The sequence below is a fragment of the Akebia trifoliata genome, chromosome 7 (assembly GCF_017979445.1).
Source record: "Akebia trifoliata isolate Shusen 1 chromosome 7, ASM1797944v1, whole genome shotgun sequence".
Lineage (NCBI taxonomy): Eukaryota > Viridiplantae > Streptophyta > Magnoliopsida > Ranunculales > Lardizabalaceae > Akebia > Akebia trifoliata.
In genome coordinates this window covers 23664517-23685477 of record NC_141381.1, presented here as the reverse complement: position 1 = coordinate 23685477, position 20961 = coordinate 23664517, and the positions used below count along the sequence as shown (strand labels likewise).

Below are 20961 nucleotides of genomic sequence, written 5' to 3'. Positions count from 1 at the left end.
AAAACAACTCTTAGCTGAATCAGAATCAGCAATGTCTCCTTATCACAAATTCACTTGCCCCACATCGATCTCGACTAATTGGCTAAAGGAATCAAATTTTTTCCATCCAATGAATAACATAAAGGCCCATCTTATCAACCGAAATAGCATTTCCCATCTATGAACTATGTCACAAAATTGGTTGAAATTTTAAAAAAATAAATTATGACGTCGACCGAAAAGATTGGTGATTAGTAAGATAAGTTAAAAAAATTACTGATCTTCAAAAAAAGCCAATACTTAATAATGGCGATTTTTGAGTCTATCATCCGTCCTTGTGGACCTGCTTTCCCTGAAATTTTCTCGAAACTTTCCTGAATTTAATTAATGATTAAAATATTCTTACAATGCTTCAAAGATACTAAGTTAATGATAAAAAAGACCAAATTTTGTAATATAGTTACCAAATGTTCAAAGAAGTTGTTTCCTAAAATAGCAACTCTCACCAAGTTATGTATTTAGGGGACATGGATTGTGCTCCCAAACAGGGCCTTAAATTTAGATTTTCAGATGATAAAACTTCTATGGAGGCATATGTCACAAGATGACAATGAAACAGCTCTTAGCACTAGCAGGGGTGTTGTCGCGTGAGCGTCTGCAATGCTTGTATGTGAACAGTTTCTAATGAGGGGTGTGGAGACAGCGAAGGGGTAATATATTAGTAAACAAGGACATGGTGAATCATTGTGCCAAGGCTAAGTGTAGTAACTGTGCTTCAGTGTGTGCATGTAAGATGTAGGAATGATATGAAACTAGTTTGATTGGATCACTAAAATAATAAAAGATGAAGAAAGATCAGAAAATGATTTTGTTTGAGAAAAACCAAACCTCCTTTAGACCAATTCAAGATGATCGATCTTCAAATCCAATTAAGACTTTCTAATCTTTTCTAGATAATCTTTATTAAGTCTTAATATAGATTTAAATACATAAAAAAGATGTTACTAACCCTAACCCACTTTCACGTACAATATAGGAATTAGTTTCCTATTTGATGAAGTAACTAATATTCTCCACCCAAGAATGAATCCTACCCATGTTCAAAGTAATTACTCAAAGTAATGATCCCATGCAACACATCTAATTAATTACCTTATCCCATGCTAGAAATTGTCTTATACAGCCAATAGTGCACCCGAATTACATTACTCCAATTCATAAACATTTAGTAATATAACAAGGAAATGGACCATTTCATTAAGAGAGATGCCTCTAACGTGATATCTAGCCCTCTTTGATAATAATGTCGATGGATGCCAAAAGAAAAAAAAAAAAAAAAAAGATTCTAATCTTAGAGGTGCTATCACCTTTTCATATGGATTGTCTTGCACACTACATGCACAATGTGGAACTTGTACATCTTACCTGTGTGACGAGGTACGTGTACAAGCAAGGTTTCTATGTAATAAGGTGCAAGAGAGTGAGGAGGATAGAAGGGGGATTAGGGGAATGCAAAGAAAATAAAACTATCTTAATCCCATCTTATTCTTAGACTACTCTCATTTTTCTTTTTCTTTTATTCAAAAAGCATGTTTTAATGAGATTAGTAACTCCATGATGGCAAGAATTGAACCTACTTCTATGGTATCTTTACCCATATAGAGACTTTACCAACTAAGCTAGTTCGCGCCTTTAAATCACTATAAATTAGATAATTATATTTAATAATTACATCTTCCTCTTCTCTTAAATAATTTTGAAGTTTTCCACCAAAAAGAGTAGGATAATGAAAAAAATACATTTTTCCTTCCAAAAATTCTGTATTTGATTCAAGAAGCCAAGGCAATTTGTAGTAAGCCTTATATTCTTTATTTTGGATGTAATAGATTTAGATGAGCAAACATTTTCTTTCTATTTTATATATTTTAATTTATCATAAGAAATGCTCATAGGCTCTTTAGAAAAAGTTTTAATCCTTCCAACAATTCATGAGAACTAAAATTTATCTTTCCAAGTTTTAGAATTGATGGCATTTTAATAACCAAGACTTTAAACTTCTCATTTGCTTAACATGACTTCAATCCTTGAATTTCGATCTCTTATAATTTGTAAATAAATGTTTATATAATTATTTAATTCCATTGCACTTACATGTTAATATTATAGTAACTTTTTTTTTTACCTTTTTCTTTCAATGGAGTTAAGTTTTTATTTATTTATTTACTGAGCTTAAGCTTATATTATTTTTATTTATCAATGTAGAAGAAGGATGGATAGATTCATAAGTTCATGGGGGAAAGGGCTGAAGGATTCAATATCTAGCTGCAACCCCTGAAAGGTATAGCTATAAGTTAACTTGTTGAAAGTGAGGCAACAGAGTGGAGAAGGGTGTGTTGCATTCGGGAGGAGATGGGACTGAAATCCTGCTCCCCGCACGCACACAAGAACCTCTGAGCAAAGTCTAGACATTTTATTGTGTAAATTATAGACTTTGGTAATGATATTACTTGTTTGTCGCACAAAAAAACTTTTTGAATTACCAGTCGAAAGAGATTTCGCTAAAGAAAAAGCTTTTACCGCTGTCCAATATCCCTTTCCTTTCCAAATATTTTTACGAATACGCTTTTTTGACATAGAAGTACGTTTCTTCGGAACCGCCATTCAAAAATAAAGAGGTTACTCATTGTTACAGTTGGATGTGAAAGACATGTATTGTTCAAAAAGGATCGTTGCTTGTTTTTGTTTTCCTAGCTATATATTATTTATCTCCTCGAGGATATGATTGGCGACTTCCCTTGCGCGTTTTTGCTATGATGAAGGCGTTGGAAGTGCTGATAGCCTGATCTGTTCTGATGGATCGAAAGAATAGGGATGAATAGAGAGGGAATCTTTCAATAATAAGGGGAAATCTCCTATTTCTATCTATTGATGACTAGATATTAGCGATCCATCAGAAAGAAATCGATATGTATCTAATGTAGTAAATAACTTGACCCACTTTTCCAGTTCATGGTCGATGTGAACTCTTGGGGAAGATCAGTCTGTTATCTCTAGAGTAACTTTTATCCGTTGAGTAACGGCCCTTCCACTTGGCACTATCGGATCACTAAGCTGACTTTTGTCCTTGCTAAATTAAATTCTATTTTCGAAGTTTATTTAATATCTTTTTTTTTTACTTACACTCATTGCCCCCCACCCTCTTCTCAGACCTGCACTTATCACTAACAAATTATTGAGAAAACAATGAACCCACTTGACAACCTATGACAGATTGATTCTGAGTGGATTCCATAAGAGGTAACCAAACATAGCCATTAAGTGTTTTTATTGTTAAGAGGAGGGCATTTTGAGTAGGGTGCAACTTGGTTCCGTTTGGAGCCAAATCAGAACTGAATCGGCATAGGCATGTTCAAGTAAATAAGAACCATAACCAAATTGAATTGCTCCGGTTTAGTGGGTTGCCAATATCCTATAAACTTCCTTGGAAACAATATATTTCTAATGGAAAAAAAATAAATATGTACTAAATATGAAATTTTAAATAATAAATTTGGTAATCTATCCATAAAAAATTCATTAATCGATCTATAAAAATAAAATTCATTAATCTATGTCCTACCCCCTAAAAAGTAATAAGTCATTAGAAGGGTTCAGTTTGATTCTATACAAGTTTTGAATCGAGAATCAAATCAAATAGATCGATTCTCCATTTTCTCAACCAAGAACCAAATCGCAACTTGTTTCTTAACAAATCAAACCAGCCCAAAGCTATCGGTTATCTGTTTGAACCGGACTAAGTTACACCCCAATTATGAGAACATGTGGGGATGCAATGATTCTTTTTTATTTTATTTTTTGGTACATTTATATCTTTGATAAATTTATTGTCTTAATCAATCAAACAATAATATTTTCTTAATGTACCCCATATATAGAAAAAGGCCTTGACACATTATCCACACCATATAAACACAGAATCAACGGTTGGAATTTATCCTTGGGATAAGTAACTTGATTGGAATCATTTTTAGCTAGTGTGACACACGTCAAATCCTCACTAGCCTTTCGGTGGATTTATTGGTACAACAAAAACACTCAAACTTTAGTCTCAATAAAAAAATCATTAATTTTGAGACTCTTTTAAAATTCAATGTGATCTGTTAAATTAGAGCCAATATTATTTGGAAAAAAAACACCGTTAGAATCATAAGGTTAGCTGTTTTGAAAGACGTCTTTATTTGTCCGATTCACCTGGACTCGTCCACGTGTCAACCAACCTTCCAGTGGACCACTCTTAGGAAATCCTTCAAGAGTACCATAATATTACTTCCTTAATAAGCAAATCAGAATTAAGTTCCTTTTATGTCTATCTTCAACCCAAAGAAACTATAGTTTTATAACTTGACTCAACTCGGACTGAGTTCAGTCCAATCGAAATCTAGTGAGTCGACTTTCATGTATCAAATAAGATCATAATAATTTTAATATTTTAAAATAAATAAATATTTTTATTTTTTATTTTCCATAAAAACATTATATATATATATATATATATACATATAATCAGGATCAAGAGCCAACTATTTGACGATAAGTCAAACACATTCGAGCTCTTTTTTGAACAAGAATCACAACATTACCTTATCTTCACCATGATACGGATTCCAAGTTCTTATGCCAAAACATGAGGAGATTTATCATCAATATGATGATGAGAATGGAAACTAGAAGCACGGTCGGGATCTTCGTGATCTAGATAATACATACATTAGTAACAAAACGTAAGCATGAGACTTTTTGGTAATATCGGTGAATCTAATGGCCATGGTGATGTAATCAAATTTACTCAGTTAAATTGATGAGTTGACTTGTTTATAGTTTCTATTGAGTTTCAATGCTGAGTCACCTTGAAATTCAAATAAATTGAGTCAATTCAGCCAAAATTTGAAATTGACAGAAACTAAGACCCGCAGTTTTTTTTTTTTTAACCTATAGTCCAAAAATCAGTTTTATTATATTCCTTTCACATGGACTTGAAATCCATCAATGGGTCTGTTGATAAAGTCCATGATTGAAAATGAAGCTAAAACACGTATCAACGAGTCCGACTTTGAAGCGAGCAGCCTGCTTCAAAATTTGAAGAAACCCTTTTCATTACAAGACACGTGGCATTTTGAATTTATTTTATACCCCTACATTTCCACCAAAATTTGAAGTACCTCCTTGAAAATGTCACATGTAATGGAGGGTTCCATCAAAATTTTAAAGCAGGATACCTCCTTCAAAGTTTTTTTCCCGTAACAACAATACAATGTATAGTGTTTTAAGATCTCAAATCTCAAGATTTGGGTTTCTCTTGATGATGATAATGATAATTTCTCGAGATTTATATTATTGATTTAATTGAATCTTCTTGGCCGTATTCTTTTTTTCTTCATTCTAATAGTGATATCAGTGTGGTCCCTGCCAAATACTCGTTGTTAATTATTTTCATGAATAAATATCAGAATCTTGTTTAGGACTTTCGGAAAGTATGTAAATCTTACTCTCTATTTTGTATCCAGGCGTTGATAATAAGTCCAAGGTTAGTATATGTGTGTGTGTGTGTGTGTGTGTGTGTGTGTGTGTGTGTAGAGAGAGAGAGAGAATGGTGGGGGAGGTTGTGTTTTGGCCCACAATCTTATTCTCACAAAAAATGTATCCTATGTTACTTAAAAGTTTCAGATTGAGTTAATTTTTTGTGAGGATGATCTCTCTGGTGAGGAGATCATCCTCATAAAAATCAGTCAAATCTAAAATTTCTAAGTCCATTAAAAGTGATTTAGAATTATGAACTGTCGATTTTTTGCCGAATATATATTTGTTAAAAGAGTGAAATATTTTTCTTTAACTTCGACTAGGCTAAAATAAGGAAATACATGAATAAACTTGGATTTATTATGTTTAATTGAAGTGGAAGAATTGTTTCACAATTGGTTGATTTTGTTTGGCGATAAATTTATATAAACAAAAATAAAAGTCTTAGAATGTCATGGGCTCATGGCTTTTTAAGAGAAGTCCGAAAGTATGTCATTTCGATTAATATTCTATCTGTGGTGATGTGATTTTCCTTTAACCATATGTATATAATTTTGAAATATATCACTTCACATATTGAGTCGTTTCTTGACATGGTAGTTGATGATCGTTTCTAATATTATTTTTCATAATCTTTCTACTCATTCATCTCAATATTTACATCTCTTCCTAGCTCAATTAATTATTCAATACTTTTCGATGAATTAACATTCAGTTCCATAAAGCATTAGTCTTATTATTGTCTTACTAGAGGGTGGCATGTGCAAGCGGACATATATAAATGAGTCATGCTGGAGTGACACCAACAAGGACATTGTTTCACACATTATTGCCGTGGAGGTGCACAGATAATCATAAATACTTTTTCACTCATTTTTCAATGAAAAGCATCAACTATCTATGGTTCCATTTGCACATCCACATTAACAATGTGTGAAACGATGTTAATTTTAGAGTCACTACAACATTTTCTTATATAAAAAAAGGGTTTATTTTAAGATTCATGTTGGTGTAACATTGTGCAAGATCTGGATGAAAAACATCTATGTTTCCTACATACTTTTATGATAGAAATATCCCCCACAATGTTACTTGAGCATTATTCTTATTTTAATTTAAAATATTGAGTAAAAGATTTTTCAAGATTATATAGTAAAAAGGGGATATTTTTTATAATTTTAAAATTTAAGCAAAGTGATTATAAGGACTTGATTTAACAATTTCCAACTGACCTTGATTATATTAAGGGTATGTTTGATTGCATGGAAAGTGACTTTCCATGGAATTTGAAATCCATGGAAAAATTGTGATGGAAAATAGGTAGGGTTGGAAAATCAAATTCTATTGTTTGTTTTTACTTGGATAAAATCATGAAAAAATTAAATGAGAAAAAAAAAGGAGAGGAGGAGGAGAAAGAAAGATGAGAGAAGGGGGAGAGGAAGAAGATAAGTGGCAGTGGCGGTGGTGGCGACGGTGGTGGTGGCGATGTCGGTGGTGGCGATAGCGACGGTGGCGACGGTGATAGTGGCGGTGACGATGATGACGGAGGTAAGTGAGGAAGAAGATGAGGGGAGAACATGGTGGTGGTGGTGGCAGAGGTGATGGATGGAGAAGGAGAAGAGAGAGAGAGAGAGAGAGGAAAGGTGGTCGGAGATGGTGATGACGGTGACGACGACGGCGAAGGCAAAGGCGACGGTGATGGTGACGATGGCTATGTTAGTGTAATGATGGTGGTGGTGGTGGTGAAGAAGAAGATATGAGTGTGAAAAAATTGGAGATGGAAAATATGGGTGGATTTCACTTTCCCACCCATATGGGTGGGAAAGTGAAATTCATGTTTTGGTGGACTTTTTGATTAAGGTGGAAAATGAATTTCCATTTCCATGTGCAATCAAACACTTGAAAAATATCATTTTCCATGGAAATTGATTTTCCACCCTATTTTCCATGTGCAATCAAACATACCCTAAATTTAAATATAAAAATAAGGGCATTTACGATCACTCAAATTTTGGTGTCGTACCTCTACCATCTCTCCTTATAATATTAATTATAATTGTAATGATAAATTATTTTTTTTCCCATTAATTTTTATTAGGCAAGACTTTCTCACTGTCTTTATTTATGATGTGGGTTTTGTTAATATGTGCCTCAAGGCAACATGTTAAAGTGCATTAAATACCATTCATAAATTAAATTTTTTTTGTGAAAGTATCTTTAATTTTTTATTTTTTTTAATTATCATAATACCCACAGATACTTATTCTTGAGATGTATTTATTGCACTTTTTAGTGTGCCCTATAAAACACAAGATAGCAAAAATGGCTGATTCAAAATATTTCTAAACCATCAATTTTGTTCATTAAATGATTAAATTTAAGGGAAATGCTGAAATGACAAAAAGTATTTCCTGCGATTCTCACAAGTCTGACGTGGGATGTGTACATAACCATAAATGTGTTTTCTCAAGATACGAGTAAAAATCATCTACGGTTATGTATGCATGTCCTCGTAAGAATTGTGAGAATCACAATAAATATTGTGTCACCCCAGCACGACTCTAAATTTAATGATCATAAATCAGTAAGTTTCACATCCATGGCTCTATCAAACGGCAAGCAATTACTAGCCAATGGCTCAAAAAAAAAAAAAATTCAACAACATGTTGCATACAGTTAATAGGCAGTAGTCGGTTTGCAATCCATCTCCCGTTAGTACAGAAGTCCCACTTATCTAAGATAACATAAGATTTGCACATTTTAAAGTGTAAAAAAGAGTCATTGTTCTTCAATAATTTTGCTCAGTGATTGCCACGTTAAGCATACAAGGCTAGTTTTGTAATTAATAAAGGTATTTTTAAAATTAGAAAAGCATTCAATGCACGTGGATATATCTGATTGGAGGATCATAGATTTCTGTGAAGTATGTGAGCAAAACTTTTTTTCGTGTAAAAAGATTGAGTCCGTATCGTATGCACCCGAGGCTACGGCTAGAAATCCTCTTCCCAAACCTCGAACGTTGCCCAACGACAATTCTCTCCAAAAGGCGTTAAATTAGGAAGATTTTCTTATTTATAGAACAAACCACTAAAATTAGGTTTATTTACAAATCCTACCCTTCCAACTTTTATGTCTTCAATCATACGTACAATTCCCCTCTCTCACTTTATCTCCCAATTATAACTCACTTATCACTTTATCTCATGTATAGTATCCATATGTGCTAGGGCTGCAATTTGGGTGGGTTAGGGTCAACCAACACTCAATCCAAACTTGATAAACACCAATTCACAACTTTTTCCAACTCGACCTCGAGCATGAAATGCTTAACCCGAACCCTACCCAAGTCAGATTATTCAAGTTAATACATTTCTGACTAATACTAGGTAATTTTAGCATTGGTAAGGATTTATATAAAGATAAATGGTGTGTAAAAGAATTTAAAATTTACAATTACTCTTCCTAAAATATGTTTCAAAATTTTATGTACATAAAATTATAAAAAAATTTAAAGTGAGAAGAAAAATAATAAGATTAATTAAAATAATTATTTTTATTAATAATCGTAATTTTCATGAAAAGAAAAATATTTAAATTTGTAAAATAATCATTACATGACAATATAGAATTACACTTAAAACAAAACATTAAAATCAAAGATTGATTATTTATCTAATGAACATGATTATGCATTAGTTTTGATACATACATAAACAAAAACATACATATTGAAATATGAATTGTGTGGTGAAAGAAATCAAGATAAAAAATATTTTTAAATTATAATCATATTAAGTTCGGATTTGGACAAATCGGGTTGGCCAATGCCTATATTCGTGCTCAATCCGATTTGTAGCATTTTATTATTATTACTGGAACCCAAGTTAACTAAGCCTAGACATGACCCAAGGTCAAGTTTAACCCAATGGGTTCAGGTTTTGCCCGTCCAAGCTGTAATCCTAATATGAGCCTCTCTTTTACCGTTCTTTCTCTAATCATACTCCCCAAGCCTTTTCTCTTTCTTTCTCCAATCTTGGACACCAAATCAATCTCTCTTTCTTTTCTCTCTCAAATCAACAATATTTAAAGAGGAACTAGATTTGGCATTGCACTACTCTTCTTTTCCAAGGTTTGTCTTCTAGAAGTAATTTTTATTTTTTATTAGCATCCAAACAATTTTTTTGTTTTTTCTATAATTTAATATTTGATTTGTATAAATTTTGAATATTCTAATCCATGTGCTAGATTTTTATGAATGATATAAGATTTGGTATTGTTTATGTAGTACTTTGAACTAGTAATTACACTTATTGTTATATTTGCTTTAACTTTTTTTTCGATGTAGCTTTTCCTCTCCCAAATTGAAGCCAATAATCAAACAATATATATATATAATATATATATATATATATATATATATTATAATTAGGTATCCCTGTTGACAATGGAACGAGCCCATATTTGGGTTTTTCCCAATCCATAGACCATGGTCTTGTCCAAGGACAAATTCCAAGGAATGCGCAACCCTCGCACATCACATGCACCAAGTAAGTGAGGGTGCGCCGCCACAAATTGTCACGCCCCGAAATCCCAACACGAATCCCTATGATTCATTAGTCAGAATCTCGAGATGTGAGATAATCAATCACACAACCTGATAGAACATTTACAATTAATAATACTTTTGAAAAGAAAATATACGCAGCGGAATAAACATTTAACTAACATCTATATGAGAGTCTAGAGTAAACTGAAGAAATCGACAAACACTGATATAAGTCAAGGTCCTAAATCTCATAATTCATCAGGTTACAAAAATTTCTAAACTAACATATTTCTTATCTACAAACAAAAATTACTAGGATTCCTTACTAATCCTTAAAGACACGGTAGTGACAAAACATAAATTTGTTCTTCCTCGAGGACCTCCTCAAAAAATGGCTCTTCAATAGCTGAATAATCTGAAAGGGGAAGGATATGATGAGTAACAAGGGAATGTTACTCAGCAGGATGAACGCCGTTCTAACAACGAGTCATATATGCACGAGTAATCATTAGAACAATTAAATAATACAAGTTTTCATAACGTAACATACGATAAATGTTTAAGCATACTCAGTAAACAGTTATAATAACTTTCAATCTATTATTTTCAATCATTTAAAGTAATATATGCATTTTTTAAATGAAAACATCTATCAATCATTACAAAATAAGAAAAATATACATAATAAGAACATTGCGGTGTAATCGATAAGAGAGCAGAGGAACACGCCGATATAACCGTCTCGGCTATGGCAATACGATATTCCAAACTTAACCTCCGATGTGGAATCCCATTGTTATAAATCTAATTTTATGACCGGTCTAGCATACCACGGTTAAATGACCATTTATCCAGCTCAGACTGGTCTTTGACCAAGAATCCAATACTGAGTTCAACTAACGGTGAGGTCGACCGTTTGAACACTACAGACTAAAAATGATCACTAACTAGCCTAGGAGACCCCTCACATCGAAGCCTATCAAGAGGCCATGCATGTGAACCCCGCCTACCTCTACACTATACAGAGACCGCTTTTACACACAACGTTCCCCAAGAAATAAGTAGGAGAAATTCCCTGATTTCATAAGCTGTAATATGCTCTAAGGTATCCCATACTACCGAAGAGCATATGACATCTAGTGTCATCCTAGATTGACTTGCCGCTTCCAGATATACAACAACGCGTCACTCTTTATGGGTTTTTTACAAACCTTTACTGATAAACAAAATAATTTATTTTGTATATAATATATCATTTCTTTTAATCGAAAATACAAACAAAATCTGGTAGTGCCCTCCAGTAACAACTATCTGTCATATCCATCCATCAACCATCTCATCCCTCTATCTATCTATCAACGTTTTACGTGGCATGTCCACTACGTAAAACTGGAGGCACTGTCCCATCAATCAGTCGAGAACATACGTTCTCTCTATCCATCTATCAATTAAATCGATCAATCTATCATCTAATTTCTTACATATCTATTAAAGTAATTTTACTTTTAAAGTAATTCAAAATTCATAAAGCATCAACCAATTCCATTCAATAGTTTTGGTTGAGTCGAGAGACTCGAAAACAAAGATAAAACCATAAGACATAAAAGCTGGAAATATATGAAAATTTGACTAAGTGTTGAAAAATGATTTTTCAAAGTCGAAATTGAAAATAAACTATTTATTTATTTATTAAAGAACTTAAAGTAATACTTAATTATTTTTAATGAAATAAAGATAGGAAATGGGTATACATACTATATGGTAGCAATAAAAAAAATTAGAACCAAACTCAACATTCGGATACTTTTTCGAATTGCTGATTTTTCGTCGAAACTCGACCAAAATCGATCCAAATATTATACCAACTATAAAATACTTATATTAAATCAAATGAACTAAAATCAATCATAAATAAGCATGTAAACATGATTCAAATCGTTCAAATATGTATAAACTGAATGAAACGATCGATTTATCAACAATCATATGGATTTTCTATGAAATTATCGCATAATTAGAAGTTAGAAGGGAAGGCAACCTACTTCAAGCTATTTTCAACGGTTGAATGGACTTAAAAATCACCTCCGACCAATCTCCAAAATTTTCTTCCGGCGAAAATCGGATTTCTTTGTGTCCACGTGTAACCCTCGGCGAAAGGAACAACTTTTCTTCTTACGCCTAAACTCGGATCGTTCTCGTTTGACGTAGATATGAGTTTTAAATATTGAAAGAAAAAGGTTGAGATTTGTTTGGAAAGGAGAATTAGAAAAATCAGATTTTTCTAATAGAATTTAGATATTTATATAACTTCAGTTGGGACATACTTGTCATTTTGGGAATTATTTTTTCCGAATGTTGAATTAGATAAACTTATACTCTATTTCGGGTGATTTTTCGACATAAATCTAATGGTATGATCGGTTTACTCAAATTATATCTCTAAGGTGTCGTTTACCTATTGTAAAATGTCTAATGCGAAACTTGAGGATTTGATAACTTTTTCAATCGACTTCAGATTTCGGCATGCTTACAGGCTAAAGTATGTTTCTCGATCCTTCTAAATCTATTGGTGAAGTTAATTTTCCTCAATTATTAAAAATTAAGACACCATACTTTCAAATTAATGTATGGATCTAAAATTCTTTCCTTGAGATACATTTTAGGATTTTCAAGTCATTACACAAATGGCCACTGAAGAATTAATGGTTGTACTGGGTATCGAACTCACAACCTACAGGCATTAACCTTTTATCGGTCTGAAATTGCCATTGAGCCAACCCCTTGGGGTTTTAATCAAAGAAAAACTAGGTTTTTCATTGAACTCAAGTCTCTTTTTCTAAGGTTCTCTTTTAAAAGTAATTTTATCTATTTGCATCCAAACAAACCCTAGGTATTTCTAGAAATAAACAGTTAATTTACCTTAATTTTGAATTAATTTGTAATACTTACCTTTGTCATTAAATTGTCCACTTAGTTGAACTTTGTACATTTAATTGTAAAGTAGTTCTTTTAGTACCTTCGTATGACCCATAAACTATCTTTTTATAAGGCATTATAAGATTTGGTGTCTTTTAGTAATGCTTGAAATTTAATAACTAGAATTACTAATTTTATACTTAATTTATGTTGTGATATTTAATAGCTATAGATACTAGTGAGTTATATGTTGTGATATTTAACAGCTATAGATACTAGTGAAGATAACTCAGATAGTTTATGCATGGGAATATTAGATGATGTGGAAGAAACCATCCAACCAACCTTAGAAAGTAGTGTTAATCCAAATAAATTTGAGAACTTGGTGTATGGTGTTTGAATATGAACAAAAAGCATACGAACGATATAATGAGTTTGCTCGAAAAGTTGATTTAAGTGTTCGAAAAAACAAAACCTACAAAAGAGCAAATGGGACATTGCGCAACCAGATTTTCGTGTGTTTTAAAGAGGTTTTCGAAGAAAGGATAATCATTATCAACACAAGGTAAATGAACGCCGTCAATTAAGAACAGGTTGCAAGGCACGTACGATAATTAAAGAAAATAAAGACAATGAATGGTTTGTTGTTGAAATTAATTATGAACATGATCACCTTCTTGCAACTCCATCTAAAAAGTATATGTTGAGGTCACATAGAAAAATTGAATAATTATGATTTGGTAAGAAATAAGGTGTGCGAGCAATGAGAGTTTGTACATGGGTGAGATACCTTTTGTGCAGATATGACTACTATTCGTCGTGGTGAAAGTATCAATAAATTTCTAAAAAAGTTTGTAGACAAAAAATATGCTTTCATCAACGTTGTGATGTGAAAGAGACAATTGTATTTGAAATGTTATAGGATGAGTACAAATAAATCTAATTTAATTTAATTTAAATAAATGAAAATGACAACTTATTTTACCAACACCAAGTTTCAATAGGACTATAATTTTTATTTAAATTAAAAGAAAATCCAAATGTGAATCTCTAATTATTATTTAAATTAAAAAATAATACTCCATTTTCATGTAATTAAAAAAATATATAAAATAACTAAGTTTTTTCTAACACCATGTTTAAAAAAAAATTTAAATCTTAATTTTTATTGAATTTAGAGAAATAGAAAATAATAACCTATTTACTTACAAGAAGTTTAAAAAATAGAATCCCAAGTTTTATTTATTTTTTAAAATTAAAAATAACAAAGTATTTACTAACATCAATTTCAATAGAATTCTCCAATTTTATTTAAATTACAAATAAAAATGACAACTTATTTAACAACACCACATTTCAATAGGATTCTCTAATTTTTATTTAAATTAAAAAAAAAAACTAACATTAAATTTTATAGGAGTCTTGATTTATTATATAAATTAAAAACAACAGCCAATTTTTATTTAGTTTTAAAAAATAATAAAGTATTTATTAATGTCATGTTTAAATAGGACTCTCTAATATATATTTTTTATTTAAAACAAAAAATAATAACATGCAATTAACGTTATTTTTAAGGGGAAATATTTGTAAATAATAATAGTGTTGGGATGAGTTATGATAGGCTGTTAAAGTGAGAGAGTGGGATTGAGGGAATTGGGGAAGGGTAGGATTTGTAAATAAACTCAATTTTAATGGTTTATTCTACAAGGAGAACCTCGTTAATTTAATGCTTTGGAAAGAATCCGTTGGCAACGTTTTTTAGCCGCCACCCAGGGTGCATACGTACCTATTGTTCCCGCACACATCTTGGGGTGGCGTTAACAAAATTTGGTGTGGTAATAGAAGATCTATAATTTTTTTTAGAAAATAAAAATCCAAAGATGAAAAATAAAATTAAGAAAAACACCATAAAAGGCCAAAAACCTTTAACTTCCTGGCACCATTTGTTACGGTTACACTGAAACAGTCCGTCCATATTCCCACGTGCCAGCATACTACATCGTTAGAAGCCACGTCATCATTGAAGATGATGATGAGAGATTCAGATCTATGGACAATAAAGAGAGTAGTGTAGAGAGTGAGAGAGAAAGAGAGCTCAATAAGACAGAGACGCAGAAACGATTCTATCGTCATCTTTACCAACGAATCTCACTTGAAGATCTTCAAACTTAGTAATGGGGGAGGTAACCAATCTCTCTCTCTCTCTTTGTTTCATCAAATTTCGATTCTATTTGTACTAAAGTTCGTATTTTTTATCGTATTTTTTTTATTTTAAAAATTTGGTAGGAAGAGAAGAAACCAGAAAGAGAAGAAAGAAGAAGCAACCAAGAAACCAGAAGAAGAATCGAAGAAACCTAAAACAGAAGAAGAATCGAAGAAACCTAAAACTGAAGAAGAATCGAAGAAACCAGAAGAAGAGAAGAAAACAGAGGAACCAAAAGAACCAAAGGAGCCTCCACCACCTGAACCGATCGTATTGAAAGTTTACATGCATTGCGAAGGATGCGCGAGAAAAGTTAGAAAATGTTTGAAAGGATTTGAAGGTAAGAGATTCTGATAGAGTTTCTTTGATTTCTGTTTTTTTTTTTATAATAAGATTTAGTTGAATCTGAACTACATTTATGGTGTTCTTCAGGTGTTGAAAATGTTCGGACCGATTGCAAGATATCAAAGGTGATTGTTGAGGGGAAAAATGCAGATCCGTTGAAGGTTTTGGAGAAAGTTCAGAAGAAATGTCACAGACAAGAAGTTCAGCTTCTCTCTCCGATTCCGAAACCTCCAGCTAAAGATGAGAAGAAGAACGAAGAGAACAAAGAGATCGCCAAACCAGAAAAGAAGAAAGAAGAGGTTCCGATTTTAGATCCCTTTATTTCTTGTAAAAAAAAATCTTTTTTTTTTTTTAAACTTGTTTTGGCTTCGATTCTAGATTTTCTTTCCTCTTTGGATCAATTGTTGCAGCCTCCAGTGATCATAGTAGTGTTAAAGGTTCACATGCATTGCGAAGGTTGTGCTCAGGAAATCCAGAAAGGTATCCGAAGAATGAAAGGTAATTTAATTTCAACTTCAATCGGATCGATTTATTTATTAATTCTTACTAAATCTCCTCTGCGTTTTTCGTTTGAGTTGTGATAATCTCAATTCCTTCTTCGAATCTCAGTTCGATTTGACACTTTAACCTTTATTGATCTTTTAATAAAAAGACTGCCAAGTACCAAGTCCTGAATCTTTTCTGATCCACGAATACTCCAAAAATTTCAACTTTTTCTCCCAAATAAAACCAATTTCTCTACAAAATCCTCAAAATCGCTGCAGATTAATTTTAATTATTTACATTTTTTTTATTTCTCCAAAAATTTTAACTTTTTTTTTTAAATCGAACCTTTTCCCCAAAATAAAACCAATTTCTCTTCAAAATCGCTGCAGATTACTTTACATTTCGGTATAAAAACTTGAAATTCTCCAGAAAAATTCAACTTTTTCCCCCAAATAATACCAATTTCTCTGCAGATTAATTTTAATTTACCTTTTTTTAAAAATGTAAAAAAATTCTACTTATAAAAATAAAATAAAAATCCTGGGTCGGAATAAAACCAATTTCTAATCTAAATCCACAAAATCGCTGCAGATTAATTTTAATTTTCCATTTTTTTATCTAAAAAATAATCCTGAGTCGGAATCTTGTCTCATCCAGAAATTCTCCAAAAATTTCACTGTTTTTTTTTTTTTTTTAAGTACAAAATTTTCCGCAGATTAATTTTACATTTTTCATTTTTCATTTTTTTGATCTAAAGAGCTTGAAATGTTCAGGAGTTGAAGCTGCGGATGCAGATCTGAAGAGCTCGCAAGTAACAGTAAAAGGCGTATTCGATCCACCAAAGCTCGTAGAATACGTTTACAAGAGAACAGGTAAACATGCGATGATCGTAAAAACAGAACCAGAAAAGAAAGAAGAGAAGAACAAAGAAGAGAAAGAAGAAAAGAAAGAAGAGAAAGAAGAAAAGAAAGGTGAGAAAGACAAAAAAGGAGAGAATGAGAAGAAAGGAGAGGAAAAAGAAGCAAAAGCAACAGAAGAAGAAGCAATAACAACAGAAGAAGAGACAGGTAAGGTTGAAATGGTGGAAGTGATGAAGAACGAGTTTTACTATAATTATCCTACCTACACCTCGGGATACATATATCCTCCTGCTCCTCAGATGTTCAGTGATGAAAACCCTAATGCATGTTCTGTCATGTAAAAAATGGTAAAAAGACGGAAATTACTTATTTCCTTTCGTTCATCTTCTTGTCTTTTTTTTTTTTATCTACTATATCTATGTATCTTGAGGTATGCAATCTACGGAGTAAAACTGTAGATTTGTTTTTTGTGAGGTTGTACTTTTTAATTTTCGCTTTCCTTGTAATGTTAAATAAATAAATATAAAGAAAATCTTTTTTTTTTTTTTTTGGTGTGTGGACATTTTTGTCTTTCTATACTCATTCAAGAATTATATATAATTTCCAAGTAAAAAATTTGTATGGTTCTTGATTTATTAAATATTTCTTTTTAATTTTTTTTTTTATTTTTCCTCCAACCACCTTCAAATTTATAATACCATTAAATCAAATTTGCAAAAACAACTTGTATGAGGAGTGGTATGGTACTTGTCAAAGAATTATAATAATTATTCAATTAAAATTCATTAATTTTAAATAGATAAATTTATTTTATATTTATACATATTAAATTTTTTATATATTTTTTTATTTTAAATCATTTTAATTTCAAATTTACCTCTAATTCAATTTCCTTTTATTTTAATAAAGTCACACTCAATCCATTGGTCTTTGTTAATTTGAGGATTGGAAATTGATGAACAAGTTTACTAGAATTCTAAGATGCACCTTATTAGGAAAGTCACTTGATTATTTGGCTTATTGCTCACGACTAGCAACATTGATATAGGGTCCACTTGTTGACTCTAATCTCCCAACCTTCGCCTTCCATTGTTTCCTAATAGATATCCCGAGAATCCTTCCGAAGAATACTTTGACTTGTTTCTTGAGTGGTTTGTGTGTCTTTACGATAGTCTTACTATTGTGTCTAGGTACAAAATTATTCTCACGTAATGCTATAAAAATTTATATTTGAAAGTTGGACCATCAAGACTATTACGTTCATAAGTTAAAATAGCATAGATGAGGATGTTTAAATGGACGAATGGAAATGTCAAAAAAGATAGAATTAGAAATGAACCCATATGAAAAATAATATAGGAATAATTCATAGGAGATAACAAGAGAAAATCGATGGAGGGTGGATTTAGAAGAACGGATGCAGATGTGAAAGTAAATATGAATTCAATCTTACAAACATAAGACTTGGCTTTGGACAAAGTATAATAGAGGTATATGATTTGAATCTTTGGCATAAGATATTATCTTTTATCTTTTCATTTTTCTCATCTATCAAATTGAATGGAAAACCTAGTTCGTTCACCAATTTTTTAACCTATATCAAAACGAACCGAAATCATAATTTGTATTTTATATATATATATATATATATATTTATCCAAAATCAAAACGAGGTAGATCCAAATAAAAAATGGGTTGATGTCCCTTGATTTGAGTTAGATCCAGATTAGATAAATATTCATCCCTACATTCGAATGATATATTACTTTGAAAATTAAAATTTTAAGTTTTTCCAAAATATCTTTTTTATACTACTTTAATATTTCATGAATTCATATAAAATATAATATATATACAACAATTAGAAAAGAAATAGAGAAAAAAAATGTTAACGGTCCAAAATTATCTGACTCGACTGACTTGAATTAAGTAAATCGATCGAATTAGATCTGAATCTGAATTTAAATTTAATGAAAGTAAAATGATTCAGATATGATTTTTTCTAATAGGATTCAAATCGAATTTGAATACAGATCTAAATCCGAATCCGAATCCAAATAAAAATTTTAAATCTGGATCTGGAGATACTTAAATCCGATTTGAATCCACCCATTCGAACCCACCCGTTGTGAGCCATAAACAAATGGCAAACTAGTTTGTGCTCACAAAAAACTAAGGAAAATCCTATTTCAGCATGTGGAAATAACATTTAATTGAGACGTTAGTGTCAAAACAAATTATTTAAAATTAAAAAAATGCTACGTGTCATTTCATGATAATTGATGTAGAGAAATTTTGAGTCGTCATATGTATCAAAAGAAAGCTCTCTACTTTTAAACCATGGGCCCCGTTTTCTATCTGTTCGTGGATTTCGAAAGATACTCTTCGTGACGGCCTGTGCAAATTATTGGAATAATACCAGATACTCGCACACGTACTCTGTCCCTGTCCAAATACCACAGCAAATGGCAGCGAAGCAGTGAGGGCATTATAGTATTTTGTCGATTCTCACAAATTACATACGTTGTCCGCTTTCTATAGATAAGAATGGTGTCTACGTGGCACATTTTGATTAGGAAATAATACATTGAGATGCGTGAAAATCTTGATTACGAGCCTAAGGTTTTTTAATCACCAACTAAAGCGTGCCACGTAGACATCAAACTAAATTTAATAGGAACGGTACACCGTATTGGATCTTAGTCTTCTCGCAAATCGCTATCATGGAAAAGATGAAAAAGTTTATACTCCGCCTTTAAAGCGAGCTATCCGCCCGCTTCAAATTTTGAAGAAACCCTGTTAACAGTATGACACGTGGTTTTTATATTTAATCAACATCCCACTTGTATCAAATATATTTGGGATACCTCCTTAATAGGCCACGTGTTATCCAAGAAAGAGGGTTATTTCAAAATTTTGATCCGCTGCAAAGTTTATCTGTAATTTTCGAAACGAAGAAAAAAAAAAAAAAAGGCTGCTTACGCTTACGCATGAAAGCAAACACACATAAAGGAATGATACAGTGTTGCTTGTTGTTAAGAAACAGCATAAACGTCGACAACCGAAGCATTGACCGTCTTTCGAAACTTCTAGTGATCCCTAGAAAAGCTAGTACGTTGGACCCTTTGTTCTACAATATATATACGACTCATATATATATATATTTTCTGTTATATTACATATTGAAACAATTTTGCTGAGATTAAATAGATAAATTCATTTATTAGTGATCAATAATAATAGTAATATTAATATAGTTTTAATTGTGCGTCATTGATTTTTAGATATATGAGTCATGCTGGAGTAGTATTGAATTGTATATCATATATATATATATATATATATAGGGTCCTGTTCGCTAGCTAACTTTTTGACAAACGGATTGGCAAATTTTTAGGGACCGTACGATATAACGTAATCTAACGGACGAGATTACATCTCACACGTTATAAAATTATATGTGTATTTCCAGCGTCGTCCCTCAATTATCTCTTATTTTGTGCTTCCTCCCTCTCCTCTTTAAACTCGAGAGAACAGAACTCTCTGTTCTGTTCGAACTCTCTCTTCTCTCTTCTCACTCGCTCGCTCTCGCTCTCATCATTCTCTCTCGCTCGCTCTCTCTCTCTCTCACTCTCTCACTGACTCACGCTGAAACCCTCGCACTGAAACCCTCTCATCATTGACCCTATGAAGACTTTCTAGTTAGAATATCATCCCTCTATAAAAATATGTTGACATCATTTATTTTTCTAAACTGATGAAGTTTTCATGATGACCTTTAGTCATGATCCTTACTGCCTAATTGTGTCTGCCACTTGGGATGGCTTTTGAAGAGAATGGATTTTTGCTCTTTTAAAGCAATGTTAAATGCGTGACAGATACATTCACTTACGTGACAACTATTTAGATTGAAGATTACCTGTTTTGAGACTAGAAATATAAAACCAAGGGGTTTTCTGTTAAAGGTTGAAGATGAGTACTGCATATACTGTCATTGATTTTTTCAAAAATCTTCTATTGTTATTGAAGTTTAAAATTTGATTTTT

The 20961-nt window shown here is 31.9% G+C and overlaps 1 protein-coding gene across 1 annotated transcript; it reads left to right on the top strand.

Moving 5' to 3' along the window:
* Nucleotides 1-15052: 15052 nt before the first annotated feature.
* Nucleotides 15053-17461, top strand: LOC147398457 (heavy metal-associated isoprenylated plant protein 7-like). Its single transcript, XM_086447661.1, has 5 exons — nucleotides 15053-15204; nucleotides 15308-15564; nucleotides 15657-15868; nucleotides 15980-16067; nucleotides 16829-17461. Exons 2-5 carry the CDS (start codon nucleotides 15510-15512, stop codon nucleotides 17254-17256), a joined length of 783 nt encoding a protein of 260 aa, XP_086303787.1. The 5' UTR covers nucleotides 15053-15204; nucleotides 15308-15509; the 3' UTR covers nucleotides 17257-17461.
* The last annotated feature ends 3500 nt before the right edge of the window (nucleotides 17462-20961 follow it).